We start from the raw sequence: 15,998 nt of genomic DNA, 5'->3' as shown, positions 1-15,998 counted from the left end.
TGTGAACCGCTAATGAAGCTGCGAGTAAAATTAACCGTTTTCCCGACACAATTTGGTGAAACCTCGGAAGACTTCAGAAAAGCCTCGGTTTCCCCATCACTAAAGTGTACGTTATCCGTCTTCTTGCTTCATGTACCTAGGAACACGGATGGCCACCATATCCATGTAGACACCACCTGATAGTAACAACAATGGGACGATGGGGGGGAGCGTGTTACTTTGAGCCAAGATGGCGCCGCTGTAACCCCGCGTCACTCTTGCCTTCTACCACCTGTTTAATGACGCTACTCGAAACACACGGTGAAGACGCCCTTAGCAACAAACCAGACAAATCACATCAACAAAAAAAATTGGAGCTCCTGCTGCTGACAAGACTGGTTTAAAAAAAACATAAGTGGTTTTAACGGTGTTAACGCACTGAGGACATTGTAATATTACCCGAATCAGACGCCAGTGTCTCTGAATTCAACGAGAACTGGGGCTTTTTTGTGTGTGCCCAGAGTTGAGGTAACGTTAGCTAGCTAACCGACGATTACCTCTCAAAGCGAAAACAGCTTCACAAGCATTCCGGAAGGAGGACGGATCATGGGGCCGATCGAAGCAGAAGCTAACTAGTTACATTGCTAACTAATCAGTGACCGCATAGTACACTCGATATTTTGTGTTTCTTATGGGGAATGGTTCTCTGGGGTTGGATATATAGTAATCAACCGAGAGAGAGAAAGGCGAGGAGGGGTCAGACAGCTAAAGCTGTCATTTTGAGATTCGAAACTATTTCGGACAGCGGGAGTCATTTAGCTTTTGCTTAACTCGCGGACGTGTGTTTTTTTGTGTGGCTGTGCTAACAACGTTAGCTGACGGAAACGAGAAACGACGACTCCCATCGCTGGAACTTTTTCAGACTGCAGGGCTAACGAGTTGACAAAGCCATGGGGTTTAGGACGAGAGTAAGGTCACATTGTGTAGGTAGAGAGTCCTAGCTATAATATTAAGTTGAGCAAGTGTGGAAAGCTATATTAAACTAATTTATGTAGCTATATTTCATCCGATGAAGTTGGCTAGTAGGGGTTATTTTGGATCCCTTGAGCTAGCTTAAACGAGCACGAATTGCAAGTGATACAAGCTGCCCTCGAAGTCTTTTTTATTATAGCTAGCCGAAGTCTTGGCTAGTTTTTTAAAAGTTTAGATACGGTTGTTTTTACTAAAGATTTTTTAAACTCCACCTCGGATGCTGGCTTCAAAGTTAAACTGCAATCATGATGGTATTACAGAGAAAAGCAGAAGGCCCCATAACAGCAGGTAATGAACTGATTATAACTGGCTTCGTACTGTATTCTAATGTACTTAACTGCAAGATTACATGGATGTACTCAAAGCAAATTCTATTTGTCACATGCGCCGAATACAACTGGTGTAGATTTTTACCGTGAAATGTTTACTTACGAGCCCTTCCCAACGACACAGAGTTTAGAAATAATAAGAAAATAAGTTAGTAACACAAGGAATACAATGAAATACACAAGAATTTGAGCTATATAAAGGGAGTACCAGAGGTAGGAGGTATTCCAGATAGATATGTACATGAATGCAGGGTAAAGTGATTAGGCATCAGGATAGATGTGATTCTAGTATCAGCTATTGCACAAAGTGGCATTTCACCGGTCATCATTTGTTAGCTTGCCATTTTGTTGAACGCAAATGTAACATTTGTCCCTGAATTATTTTGTTTCCATGGTTCAAGACAGTTGATCATCTCAAATAGCTCGGGAGTCAAGGACTGTTGCTTACTTTTGGTCACGTAGTGTATTTTCAAGAATGTGGTCACCTCTGCTCATCGAACAGCCCCAGACCATTATTCCCTCTCCACCAAACTTCACTATTGGCACTATTCATTGGGGCAGGTAGCATTCTCCTGGCATCCGCCAAACCCAGATTGCTTGATTCATCACTCCAGAGAATGCGTTTCCACTGCTCCAGAGTCCAACGGCGGCGATCTTACACCGCTCCAGCCGACGCTTGGAATTGCGCATGGTGATCTTAGGCTTGTGCGTGGCTGCTCGGCCATGGAAACCTATTTCATGAAGCTCCCGATAAAGTTATTGTGCTGATGTTGCTTCTAGAGGCAATTTGGAACTCGGTAGTAAGTGTTGCAACCGAGGGTAAAATATTTTTCCGCACTTCAGCACTCGGCAAAGTGGTCGGTCAGAAAATAAATATGAAACAAGGTTTTGAAGCGTCTGTCCTAAATCTAGGAGATGTTAATACAACAGGAAAATATTCAGACCCCTTGCCTTTTTTCATATTTTAAGTTACAGCCTTATTCTAAAATTTATTAAATTGCAAACACAGGTTTTTGGTGATGTTTGCCAATGTATTAAATCAACTGAAATATGACATTTACATAAGTACTCAGTACTTTTTTGAAGCGCCTTTGGCAGCGATTACAGCCTTCTTGGGTATGACGCTACAACCTTGGCACACCTGTATTTGGGGAGTTTCTCCCGTTCTTCTCTGCAGGTTCTGTCAGGTTGGATGGGGAGCGTCACTGCACAGCTATTTTCTGGTCTTTCCAGAGATGTTCGATTGGGTTTAAGTCCGGGCTCTGGCTGCGCCCCTCAAGGACATTCAGAGACTTGTCCCGAAGCCACTCCTGCATTGTCTTGGCTGTGTGCTTAGGGTCGTTGTCCTGTTGGAAGGTGAACCTTCGCCCCAGTCTGAAGTCCTGAGTGCCCTGGAGCAGGTTTTCATCAATAATCTCTCTGTACTTTGCGCAGTTCATCTTTCCCTCAATCCCGACTAGTCTCCCAGTCCCTGCTGCTGAAAAACATCCCCTCAGCATGATGCTACCACCGCCATGCTTCACAGTAGGGGCGCTTGACATTCAGGCCAAAGAGTTCAATCTTGGTTTCATCAGACCAGAGACCATCTTGTTGCTCATGGTCTTAGAGTCTTTAGGTGCCTTTTGACAAACTCCCAGTGGGCTGACATGTGCCTTTTACTGAGGAGTGGCTTCCGTCTGGCCACTCTACCATAAACGCCTGATTGGTGGAGTTCTGCAGAGATGGTTGTCCTCCTGGAAGGTTATCCCATCTCCACAGAGGAACTCTGGAGAGTGACCATTGAGTTCTTGGTCACCTTCCTGACCAAGGCCCTTCTCTCCCAATTGCTCAGTTTGGTCGGGCGGCCACCTCTAGGAAGAGTCTTGGTGGTTCCAAACTTCTTCCGTTTAAGAATGATGGAGGCCACTGTGTTCTTGGGGTTCTTCAATGCTGCAGACATTTTTTTTTGGTACCTTTCCCCAGATCTGTGCCGCGACACAATTCAGTCTAGGAGCACAGCACTACAGACAATTCCTTCGACCTTATGGCTTGGTTTTTGCTCTGACATGCACTGTCAACTGTGGGACCTTATATAGACAGCTGTGTGCCTTTCCAAATCATGTCCAATCAATTGAATTGACCACAGGTGGACTCCAATCAAGTTGTAGAAACATCTCAAGGATGATCAATGGAAACGGGGTGCACCTGAGCTCAATTTCAAGTCTCATATGAAAGGGTCTGAATACTTATGTAAATAAGGTATTTCTGTTTTTAATCTTTGCAAACATTTCTAAAAACCTGTTTTTAGTTTGTCATTATGGGGTATTGTGGATAGGTTGATTTAAAAAAAAATATATATATATTTTAGGATAAGGCTGTAACGTAACAAAATGTGGGAAAAAGTCAAGGGGTCTGAATAGTTATTTAATTTTTTCCAGTTTCCCCTTTTCCCATTTTATATCACAAAGTGTAATGTCTCTTGACTGTAGTTCAGTTGGAGGCAGTAATGCAACATAATTATATGCCAACCGCCGGTAAAGTCAACCGAAGAGGAATTGCATTAGAATTCTACGTCAGGCAGAAATGAGTGTTTTGGATCAGGAAAGTTTCCTCTCGTGACCTCTACAAGACAGCATGCTGAGTAAAATGATACTGCACTGGTTGTCTGTGCTGTTGGTTCTTTTGCAGGTAGGAATGTGAGACTAGGTATCGACAGGAAAGTATTATTGCATGAACTTTTCAAAGCGCTGGTATTGCGTTCAGATTTTGACACATGAGTTGAAAATAGATGCATTGTTTGCAGAGCACATGTTTACATGGTTCTGCACATGCTTCTGGTGGTAGAAATATGAACTCCAATACCAGCGCTTCCTACCTGCAAAAAGACCAACCGCACGAAACAACAGATACATAAAAAAATATATATTTTCAGGAACATTCTGGCTTTATAGCTTGTGAGTGGAAGTTTTTCCAAGCACATTGTATGGCATTAATCTTAGACTGTGAACCAGAGGTATCGCAGTCTGATTGTCAGGCAGATCAGGGCTCTGTGGTGACAAAGAAATGAAGGCGCACAATAAATGTTTTGTTGTTGTTGGATGTATTAAAGCCGCAGTAGGCAGATGGGTGATTTCATTTTTCTCTAGAGGCACTGGTGCTACCAAATTTAATATTCTAAGTTGCACAGCAAAATATTTAGGAGTGTATGCCCTCAGAAGGGTAGCACTGTAGAGCCCTGTAGACTGTGATGTCATAATAGCGCTGATCAGTTCCACCCAGTGGAGGTAAACAAGCTGTTTTCTGACTTGCAACTTTGTGTCCATTGATCAGACAAACACTAGACTCTCCTGCATGCCTGTAAGTACTCCAGTGCCAGTCAACACTGGAAGAAGTGCTGAACTCATGTTTCTTTGCAGGTCTTTGAATATATTTATATTTTTTAAAGTATTTAGCTTACTAGGCAAGTCAATTGTCTTATCAAATAAATAGATATATCTCAGTAGTTCTGTATGAACAGCAGACAGACCGGCAGTCTAGCTAGTTCTAGTTGAGTCAGCTACAGTCTAGCCAGCAGTCTGTGTCTACGCTGTTGCACCATTGTTATTAGTCTGGTTTATGACACGTTTCTGGGGTGTTCCCTTCGCTCTACTCTCTGTGGTGTTTGTTCCTCCTGGACCACCATCTCCGCACACAGACCCAGGCGGTGTGTTTGCTAAATAGCTACATTTTTCCACAACAACCGTGCCATTCACATGAAATTGACACCAACCCTTTTGGTTTGAGTTTTGTTGTGGGGAGGTTTCAGTAGTAATGTTTGGGGCCAGAGTGAATGTGAATATGGGGGTAAAGTGCTGAACCCACAGTCTTAACTCCCCTTTCATGCAGGCCATGTGTATTGTACCCCCACCCCCACACAGAGCCCGTCGGTTGACACTGCAACACAGAACAGGAGCCTGGCCACATAGCTCTAACTAACCCTACATCTCTCTATGGGTTAACACTGGTTAACATGGCTCTCTTAGGGCTAACTCTAACTAAACGGATAGCAATACACTGATGTCTGTTTCACTAACACTAACTTAGTGACACAGTTATCTGTGGGGCTAACGCTAACTTAGTGAGTTCTCTATGGGGCTAACGCTAACTTAGTGACACAGTTCTCTATGGGGCTAACGCTAACTTAGTGACACAGTTCTCTATGGGGCTAACGCTAACTTAGTGACACAGTTCTCTATGGGGCTAACGCTAACTTAGTGACACAGTTCTCTATGGGGCTAACGCTAACTTAGTGACACAGTTATCTGTGGTGCTAACTTAGTGACACAGTTATCTGTGGGGCTAACTTAGTGACACAGTTATCTGTGGGGCTAACTTAGTGACACAGTTATCTGTGGGGCTAACTTAGTGACACAGTTATCTGTGGGGCTAACTTAGTGACACAGTTCTCTGTGGGGCTAACTTAGTGACACAGTTCTCTGTGGGGCTAACTTAGTGACACAGTTCTCTGTGGGGCTAACTTAGTGACACAGTTCTCTGTGGGGCTAATGCTAACTTAGTGACACAGTTCTCTATGGGGCTAATGCTAACTTAGTGAGAGTTCTCTATGGGGCTAACGCTAACTTAGTGACACAGTTCTCTATGGGGCTGACGCTAACTTAGTGACAGTTATCTGTGGGGCTAACGCTAACTTAGTGACACAGTTATCTGTGGGGCTAACGCTAACTTAGTGACACAGTTATCTGTGGGGCTAACGCTAACTTAGTGACACAGTTATCTGTGGGGCTAACGCTAACTTAGTGACACAGTTATCTGTGGGGCTAACGCTAACTTAGTGACACAGTTATCTGTGGGGCTAACTTAGTGACACAGTTATCTGTGGGGCTAACGCTAGCTAAGATTGCTCTTTTAGGGCTAACACTAACTAAACTGTTAACCAAAGTTAGTTTTATTTATCTTGGTTTGGAATTTTATCTTTATACTCTCAATATTACAATTATTCCGAGAGAAACAACGAAATTGAATGTTCTGAGTCCATGTCAAGGCTTAAATCACATCAGAAGACCATTTTATTTATTTTTTACTTAAAGGAGAGAAACTAACATTTAGTTTTGAGTGTAATTCCCTGTAATTGCGCATCTAGGAGGAGAGGAATGTGTCGGTCTAGAGATGTTTCTGCTGATGTTAAGACCTACTGCTGCAGCAAATATCATGGCAAGAGTTTTCAAAACAATGACCACCCAATTAAAACAAATAATCATTCTATACTTCTGTCAGGTGAGACTACTTAACTTTTAATTGAGAAGGTTTTCAGGGAAAATGATTAGCATCGCTAACTGGCTACATACGGAGTAAAATACGAAACACGTGCCACAGACAGACGGGTAATATTGCTGGAAATTAATTGGCAGACATTGTTTCCTTTTTTGACTTTTTTTTAAAGCCAATAGTGGCTAACCAGGGGTGGGATAATGTGGTTTTGTTTGGATAATAGCCGGGATCTTTGAGATGGCTTTTGATTTAAAAATGCATTTACTTTCAAAATTGATTGGCGAGCTACTTATAGGTGGACGACGGACTACTGGTAGTTGGACACCCCTGGTCTATGGGTTAATGCTAGCAGGTGAATTCCACGGCTCCCTATTACCTAATGCAAACTAGCCCCATAGCTCTCTATGGTCTAATGCTAGCACTACAGCTTCCTATTGGCAAATGATAACTAACCCCACAGCTCTCTATGGGTTAACGCTGTTACTAGCATGAACCGGCCAACCCCATTCACAGCCCAGACTGGCTTAGCCAGGTGCTTAAGGTTGCCAGTGTTGCTGAAAGTGGTAGGCCTATTATTGGCCTATTAATGGGGCTAGCAGATGCTACCGTGACGGCAGCATCTTTCCGCTTGTCTGTCTGTCTGTCTGTCTCCACCATTTTGTTCTGTGCATCCACGTTGAAACGATGGAACACAGACACAGGTGTAATCAGAAGTAGAGTCATTAATACGGAAAGGGATCTGATAACCAGAAACGGGTCTGATTTATGATATGCCACAGTGTGCGTGACTGTGTGTGTCACCTTAGACCTGCACACAGAGGAGGTGTTATTGGAGGGGGAACTACAGGCCTGAAATTTTGTTATTATAAGTGGCTCCACGGAAATCAAATTAGCATCATGCAAAAATCGCCATGTGTTTAAACTACAGATCTGTTTTGTTGTTGCATGGCTCAATCCACCACATCCGCCGGCCCTTCCGTATCTGAGGTGAAAGATGGCAGAGCGCTGTTCGTCAGACCGAGACGTCCTGAAAATCCGTCTTCTCACGAAAACGTCTGTAGTCTCCGACTGGTGTGGCCTACAAACTACCACTCTGTAGAAAGATGAGACTCTCAGGAACACAATGGTGTTTTCAGTTTTGTCTCGACGACCCCCACAATCATCACAGGACTCTGCTGAAGTCGATACAGGCTCTTCTGCCAACTTCTGTCTGTAGCGTCCAAACGGACTCCCACGGACTCTTACATGTCGGTTGTTTTGCTCTAGGTACCAGTTAAGAAGTGCCTGATCTACCAGGGCACCAGGGCCGTCTGCCAGGGCACCAGGGCCTTCTGCCAGGGCACCAGGGCCTTCTGTCAGGGCACCAGGGCCTTCTGCCAGGGCACCAGGGCCTTCTGCCAGGGCACCAGGGCCGTCTGCCAGGGCACCAGGGCCTTCTGCCAGGGCACCAGGGCCTTCTGCCAGTGCACCAGGGCCTTCTGTCAGTGCACCAGGGCCTTCTTCCAGGGCACCAGGGCCGTCTGCCAGGGCACCAGGGCCTTCTGCCAGGGCACCAGGGCCTTCTGCCAGGGCACCAGGGCCTTCTGCCAGGGCACCAGGGCCTTCTGCCAGGGCACCAGGGCCGTCTGCCAGGGCACCAGGGCCTTCTGCCAGGGCACCAGGGCCTTCTGCCAGGGCACCAGGGCCTTCTGCCAGGGCACCAGGGCCTTCTGCCAGGGCACCAGGGCCGTCTGTCAGGGCTGCAAGGCCATTAACTAAATTGGCTAAGTAAATTGTTTAAAAAAATGAAAAATAGAAGGTATTCTGTGAAGAAAAACAAAAGTGTATGTAAATGTTCATAAGTAATTAGCCTTTATGTCGATGTGTAGGTGAAAGCCTATGGCTATTGGCTACAGCCTGTCATGTCCAGACCAATGCTTACAAAAGGGAGGAGCCTGAAAATGTAGTCAAACTTTAATGAGACTGATTCCATATGTGTTATTTTATAGTTTTGATGTCTTCACTAATATTCTAAAATGTAAAAAAAAAATATAATAATAAATAAAGAATAATAATAATAAAGAAATCAGTAGGTGTGGCCAAACTTTTGACTGGTTCTGTATATTGTAAACATGTGGTTAGCATGTTCAATTAATACGTTATACTTTCTAATAATGTAATGGATGTTTTTTTTTGTTTTTTCGTTAAGATGCAAAAAAGTTTTATGTTAACAAATGAAGTTGATGTAATATTGACTAAAATACTTTACTTTAAAAGTATTGTGAATGATCTAGACGTTGGCATATTAACACACACACAAAAAAAACCCATGTGTTTTAATTTTGGGTTGAAATTGTGGTACCGGGAAGGTGAGGATGTGGCCCTGCCCGTGGAACGCTTTCAACATCTTGTCGAGTCCCCCAACGATCTGAGGCTTTTCTGAGGGCATAAGGTGTACTCGGTGTATGTCTGTTACGGTGATGTTTCAATATGAGAGCTCCTGTTAGACCAATTTATTTATTAGAAATGTGTCTGATTATATTGTTGAGCGTGACCTCTGACCTGTGTTGTTGTGTCCACCAGCGCGTCATGGTGACGGCCTCTATAACTCCTACATGAGAACTGACCACCTACCGAAGGAAGAAGCAGACACACACAGTCCCGCTGGCCTGCCCCCGATACCCAAACACACTGTGAGTACACACACACACACACACACACACACCGCAGGCCTGCTCCCAAAACACCACACACACAGACGCCACCCCGCAGGCCTGCCCCCAATACCCCAAATCACTGTATATATACACACACACACAGTAGGGTTGGGAAGGATACCGTATACCAGGATATTTGGAAATGGCCATAGGATGGTTTTTCAATAACATTTAAATTTAGTAATTGAATTTTTTTGAATACATTTTAATATTTGGAGCTACTCTTTAAGTAAATACCTGCAGTCAACCTGTGCAATACGTTAGGATATAAAGCAGATCGAGTTCTTCATTTCACCTGTCACGTTCTTTTTTTTATATGATGAATGAATTAACGACATCGGCTTTATTCAGTCTGTTCCACACCTTTTAATCAACTGGTCCAGCTTTATTCATTCTGTTCCACACCTTTTAATCAGCTGGTCCAGCTTTATTCATTCTGTTCCACACCCTTTAATCAGCTGGTCCAGCTTTATTCATTCTGTTCCACACCTTTTAATCAACTGGTCCAGCTTTATTCATTCTGTTCCACACCTTTTAATCAGCTGGTCCAGCTTTATTCATTCTATTCCACACCTTTTAATCAACTGGTCCAGCTTTATTCATTCTATTCCACACCTTTTAATCAACTGGTCCAGCTTTATTCAGTCTGTTCCACACCTTTTAATCAACTGGTCCAGCTTTATTCATTCTGTTCCACAGCCTTTAATCAACTGGTCCAGCTTTATTCATTCTGTTCCACACCCTTTAAACAACTGGTCCAGCTTTATTCATTCTATTCCACACCTTTTAAACAACTGGTCCAGCTTTATTCATTCTATTCCACAGCCTTTAATCAACTGGTCCAGCTTTATTCATTCTATTCCACACCTTTTAATCAGCTGGTCCAGCTTCATTCATTCTGTTCCACACCTTTTAATCAGCTGGTCCAGCTTCATTCATTCTATTTCCACACCTTTTAATCAACTGGTCCAGCTTTATTCAGTCTGTTCCACACCCTTTAATCAACTGGTCCAGCTTTATTCATTTTGTTCCACAGCCTTTAATCAACTGGTCCAGCTTTATTCATTCTATTCCACACCTTTTAATCAACTGGTCCAGCTTTATTCATTCTATTCCACACCTTTTAAACAACTGGTCCAGCTTTATTCATTCTATTCCACACCTTTTAATCAGCTGGTCCAGCTTTATTCATTCTGTTCCACAGCCTTTAATCAACTGGTCCAGCTTTATTCATTCTGTTCCACAGCCTTTAATCAACTGGTCCAGCTTTATTCATTCTATTCCACACCTTTTAATCAACTGGTCCAGCTTTATTCATTCTATTCCACACCTTTTAATCAACTGGTCCAGCTTTATTCATTCTGTTCCACACCTTTTAATCAACTGGTCCAGCTTTATTCATTCTGTTCCACACCTTTTAATCAACTGGTCCAGCTTTATTCATTCTATTCCACACCCTTTAATCAACTGGTCCAGCTTTATTCATTCTGTTCCACACCTTTTAATCAGCTGGTCCAGCTTTATTCATTCTGTTCCACACCCTTTAATCAACTGGTCCAGCTTTCTGTCCATCAAAGCACAGTAAATGGCCTATGTGCTACCGCTGGCTGGCTGCATATGAAGCATGCAAAATTCAAAGACATTGAAGGATCTTCCATGTTCTCTGTGTGATGACACGTGACTGTAACCACAGTGTTTACACAAAACACACACCCAGGTACCGAGAGGCGGGTCAGACAGCAGACAGTCAAACCACCAGTGTTTTCCTGTCATCGCTCACTTTGTGACTGCGCCTGACCTATCAATAGATCGATAGAAGATACATATCGTTCATTCTAGCAGGAGAGGGCTGTACCTATAGGTTGTCCCTGATCATAATCCATGGTTATTTAGCAAGTAGGGCTGGCTAGCTATCACATCACTTTTCATGATCCATGGGCAACCCTGGGAAAACATGCAAATATAACCTGATTCTAGCTACGATACAGATAAACATCCGGATGAGAGACACACACACACACACACACACACACACACACACACACACCCAACGGCTAGGAGGATGTCCCTCCGGAGGAGGGCAGCTATACGGCGATAGTGTGAGGATTCACTCCGAGCCTGTTGTGGCACTCTGTCTGTCAGTGAGAGGGCGAGTAGACAATGTGCGTGCATCAATCACCTCACGACTATGCCTTGTATCGTACTGCCTATTCACTCAACCTGCTGCCAGCCAGGCTAATGGTAACCCAGATGACAAGATGGCCACATAAACAAACTTTTAACTTCATAGTTATCAGCTAGCTACAGTGCCTTGCGAAAGTATTTGGCCCCCTTGAACTTTGCGAACTTTTGCAACATTTCAGGCTTCAAACATAAAGATATAAAACTGTATTTTTTTGTGAAGAATCAACAAGTGGGACGCAATCATGAAGTGGAACGACATTTATTGGATATTTCAAACTTTTTTAACAAATCAAAAACTGAAAAATTGGGCATGCAAGATTATTCAGCCCCTTTACTTTCAGTGCAGCAAAGTCTCTCCAGAAGTTCAGTGAGGATCTCTGAATGATCCAATGTTGACCTAAATGACTAATGATGATAAATACAATCCACCTGTGTGTAATCAAGTCTCCGTATAAATGCACCTGCACTGTGATAGTCTCAGAGGTCCGTTAAAAGCGCAGAGAGCATCATGAAGAACAAGGAACACACCAGGCAGGTCCGAGATACTGTTGTGAAGAAGTTTAAAGCCGGATTTGGATACAAAAAGATTTCCCAAGGTTTAAACATCCCAAGAAGCACTGTGCAAGCGATAATATTGAAATGGAAGGAGTATCAGACCACTGCAAATCTACCAAGACCTGGCCGTCCCTCTAAACTTTCAGCTCATACAAGGAGAAGACTGATCAGAGATGCAGCCAAGAGGCCCATGATCACTCTGGATGAACTGCAGAGATCTACAGCTGAGGTGGGAGACTCTGTCCATAGGACAACAATCAGTCGTATATTGCACAAATCTGGCCTTTATGGAAGAGTGGCAAGAAGAAAGCCATTTCTTAAAGATATCCATAAAAAGTGTTGTTTAAAGTTTGCCACAAGCCACCTGGGAGACACACCAAACATGTGGAAGAAGGTGCTCTGGTCAGATGAAACCAAAATTGAACTTTTTGGCAACAATGCAAAACGTTATGTTTGGCGTAAAAGCAACACAGCTCATCACCCTGAACACACCATCCCCACTGTCAAACATGGTGGTGGCAGCATCATGGTTTGGGCCTGCTTTTCTTCAGCAGGGACAGGGAAGATGGTTAAAATTGATGGGAAGATGGATGGAGCCAAATACAGGACCATTCTGGAAGAAAACCTGATGGAGTCTGCAAAAGACCTGAGACTGGGACGGAGATTTGTCTTCCAACAAGACAATGATCCAAAACATGAAGCAAAATCTACAATGGAATGGTTCAAAAATAAACATATCCAGGTGTTAGAATGGCCAAGTCAAAGTCCAGACCTGAATCCAATCGAGAATCTGTGGAAAGAACTGAAAACTGCTGTTCACAAATGCTCTCCATCCAACCTCACTGAGCTCGAGCTGTTTTGCAAGGAGGAATGGGAAAAAATGTCAGTCTCTTTGATGTGCAAAACTGATAGAGACATACCCCAAGCGACTTACAGCTGTAATCGCAGCAAAAGGTTGCACTACAAAGTATTAACTTAATGGGGGCTGAATAATTTTGCTCGCACAATTTTTCAGTTTTTGATTTGTTAAAATAGTTTGAAATATCCAATAAATGTGGTTCCACTTCATGATTGTGTCCCACTTGTTGTTGATTCTTCACAAAAAAATACAGTTTTATATCTTTATGTTTTGCAGCCTGAAATGTGGCAAAAGGTTGCAAAGTTCAAGGGGGCCGAATACTTTCGGGAATTGTAATCATCTAGCTAACCAGCCATTTTAACAGGCAAAAATATGGTACTGGGCAGCCTATGAGATGGGACTGGGCAGCCTATGAGATGGGACTGGGCAGCCTATGAGACGGGACTGGGCAGCCTATGAGACGGGACTGGGCAGCCTATGAGACGGGACTGGGCAGCCTATGAGACGGGACTGGGCAGCCTATGAGACGGGACTGGGCAGCCTATGAGACGGGACTGGGCAGCCTATGAGATGGGACTGGGCAGCCTATGAGATGGGACTGGGCAGCCTATGAGATGGGACTGGGCAGCCTATGAGATGGGACTGGGCAGCCTATGAGATGGGACTGGGCAGCCTATGAGACGGGACTGGGCAGCCTATGAGACGGGACTGGGCAGCCTATGAGACGGGACTGGGCAGCCTATGAGACGGGACTGGGCAGCCTATGAGATGGGACTGGGCAGCCTATGAGATGGGACTGGGCAGCCTATGAGATGGGACTGGGCAGCCTATGAGATGGGACTGGGCAGCCTATGAGACGGGACTGGGCAGCCTATGAGATGGGACTGGGCAGCATTTCATTCTGAAATCGAAGTTTATTTTCTCTTGCTTCAGTCCAAATAATGGCTGCAATTGATTTCAAGAAATTAGTTTAGAAATTACTTTTTTTTATGAGGTTGTGTCATATTTCTTTCCATACTTTTCGTTGAAGCTTCCATACTTCAAAATGTGTATAAGCGGAGTACGTATCCGAAAAGGGCCATCTGTACTCCGTTTCGCATACTTTTATGTTTATTTACTTTACTTATGCTCCGACCCTCCCTTGGAGCGGGCCGGTAAGGTGTTTTTCCGGAATGCCTTTGTCCAAAGTGTAAGAAACGTTTTCTGAATTAATTCAGGATGGAAAAAGGCTTTCAGTGTAAATTTTTTAATTTCTTTTAACCTTTATTTAACTAGGCAAGTCAGTTAAGAACAAATTCTTATTTACAATGACGGCCTAGGAACAGTGGGTTAACTACCAAACAGATATAAAGTAAGTAGGAAGATAATGGACCTACCATATTTATTTGAGTAATTTAGTCTTTGAGAAATAACAATCACCAAAGTCAAAGCTTGAGAATCCGGGAGAGTAGAGAAAAATAACACCGTATTAGCCATGGCAAAATGCATTGAATTGTAGAAAATGTACTTTAAGTCTGCAATTTTTTCTCAGCTACATGGCAGAATGTGTAGAATGGCAGGAAATTAGCTTCAAATGAGGAACATAAACAGCATAGTGGGTCAATTACCGCAACATCTAAGAGCGTTGGAGCACGAGGCTCAACTTCTCCTCTGTTTTGGTCCCGTTTCTACCATGCTGTAATGCATGAACCAAACCTGTGCACATGCGCAGATACTGTGTGAGAGTGAAGTCTTGCTCATTGCAATATCATCAGTGCTGCTCGTGATGACGTCATTTCTCTGAGTCTACCTTTTTAAAATGTAAAACCTCTGCTGTGCAGACGGCGCCCATTGACGAACCCCCTGCCACACGCTTGCCATGTTATTTTTTTTATATATAGATTTTTTTTAATTTCACCTTTATTTAACCAGGTAGGCCAGTTGAGAACAAGTTCTCATTTACAACTGTGACCTGGCCAAGACAGAGCAAAGCAGTGCGACACAAAAAACAGTTACACATGGAATAAACACACATACGGTCAATAACACAATAGAAAAAGTCTATATACAGTTTGTGCAAATGTAATAAGATTAGGGAGGTAAAGCAATAAATATGCCACAGTGGCGAAATAATTACAATTTAGCAATTAACACTGGAGTGATAGATGTGCAGAAGATGAATGTGCAAGTAGAGATACTGGGGTGCAAAGGAGCAAAAAATATATACATAACATGGGGATGAGGTAGTTGGTTGGGCTATTTACAGATGAGCTATGTACAGGTGCAATGATCAGTAAGCTGCTCTGACAGTTGATGCTTAAAGTTAGTGAGGGAGATATGAGTCTTCAGCTTCAATGATTTTTGCAATTCGTTCCAGTCATTGGCAGCAGAGAACTGGAAGGAAAGGTGGCCAAAGGAGGAGTTTGCTTTGGGGGTGACCAGTGAAATATGCCTGCTGGAGCGTGTGCTATGGGTGGGTGCTACTATTGTGACCAGTGAGCTGAGATAAGGCGGGGCTTGACCTAGCAAAGACTAAAAGATGACCTGGAGCCAGTGGGTTTGGCAACGAATATGTAGCGAAGACCAGCCAACGAGAGCATACAGGTCGCAGTGGTGGGTAGTATATGGGGCTTTAGTGACAAAACGGATGACACTGTGATAGACTGCATCCAATTTGCTAAGTAGAGTGTTGGAGGCTATTTTGTAAATGACATCGCCGAAGTCGAGGGTCGGTAGGGTAGTCAGTTTTACGAGGGTATGTTTGGCAGCATGAGTGAAGGATGCTTTGTTGCGAAATAGGAAGCCGATTCTAGATTTAATTTTGGATTGGAGATACTTAATGTGAAGTAGAGTTTACAGTCTAACCAGACACCTAGAATATGTGGACAACTACAAATACCTAAGTCAGAACCGTCCAGAGTAGTGATGCTAGATAGGCGAGTGGGTGCGGGCAGCGATCGGTTAAAGAGCATGCATTTAGTTTTGCTTGCATTTAAGAGCAGTTGGAGGCCACGGAAGGAGTGTTGTATGGCAATGAAGCTCATCTGGGGGTTTGTTAACACAGTGTCCAAAGAAGGGCCAGAAGTATATAGAATGTTGTCGTCTGCGTAGATGTGGATCAGAGAATCACCAGCAGCA

At 43.6% G+C, this 15,998-nt stretch overlaps 1 protein-coding gene across 2 annotated transcripts in view; it reads left to right on the top strand.

Moving 5' to 3' along the window:
- The first annotated feature begins 254 nt into the window (after positions 1-254).
- dyrk3 (dual specificity tyrosine phosphorylation regulated kinase 3) overlaps positions 255-15,998 on the top strand; it is a 42,849-nt gene continuing 27,105 nt past the window's right edge. For both annotated transcript variants that reach the window (XR_010455944.1, XM_064967386.1), the window contains exons 1-2: positions 255-1,299; positions 9,150-9,259. Coding sequence is in view for 1 of the 2 variants with exons in the window: in XM_064967386.1 (XP_064823458.1) it covers positions 1,257-1,299; positions 9,150-9,259 (153 nt within the window). In the remaining variant the exon portion in view is untranslated. The remainder of the gene's footprint in view (positions 1,300-9,149; positions 9,260-15,998) is intronic.

Source organism: Oncorhynchus masou, chromosome 6, assembly GCF_036934945.1.
Source record: "Oncorhynchus masou masou isolate Uvic2021 chromosome 6, UVic_Omas_1.1, whole genome shotgun sequence".
NCBI lineage: Eukaryota > Metazoa > Chordata > Actinopteri > Salmoniformes > Salmonidae > Oncorhynchus > Oncorhynchus masou.
This window is presented reverse-complemented; position numbering and strand designations above follow the sequence as displayed.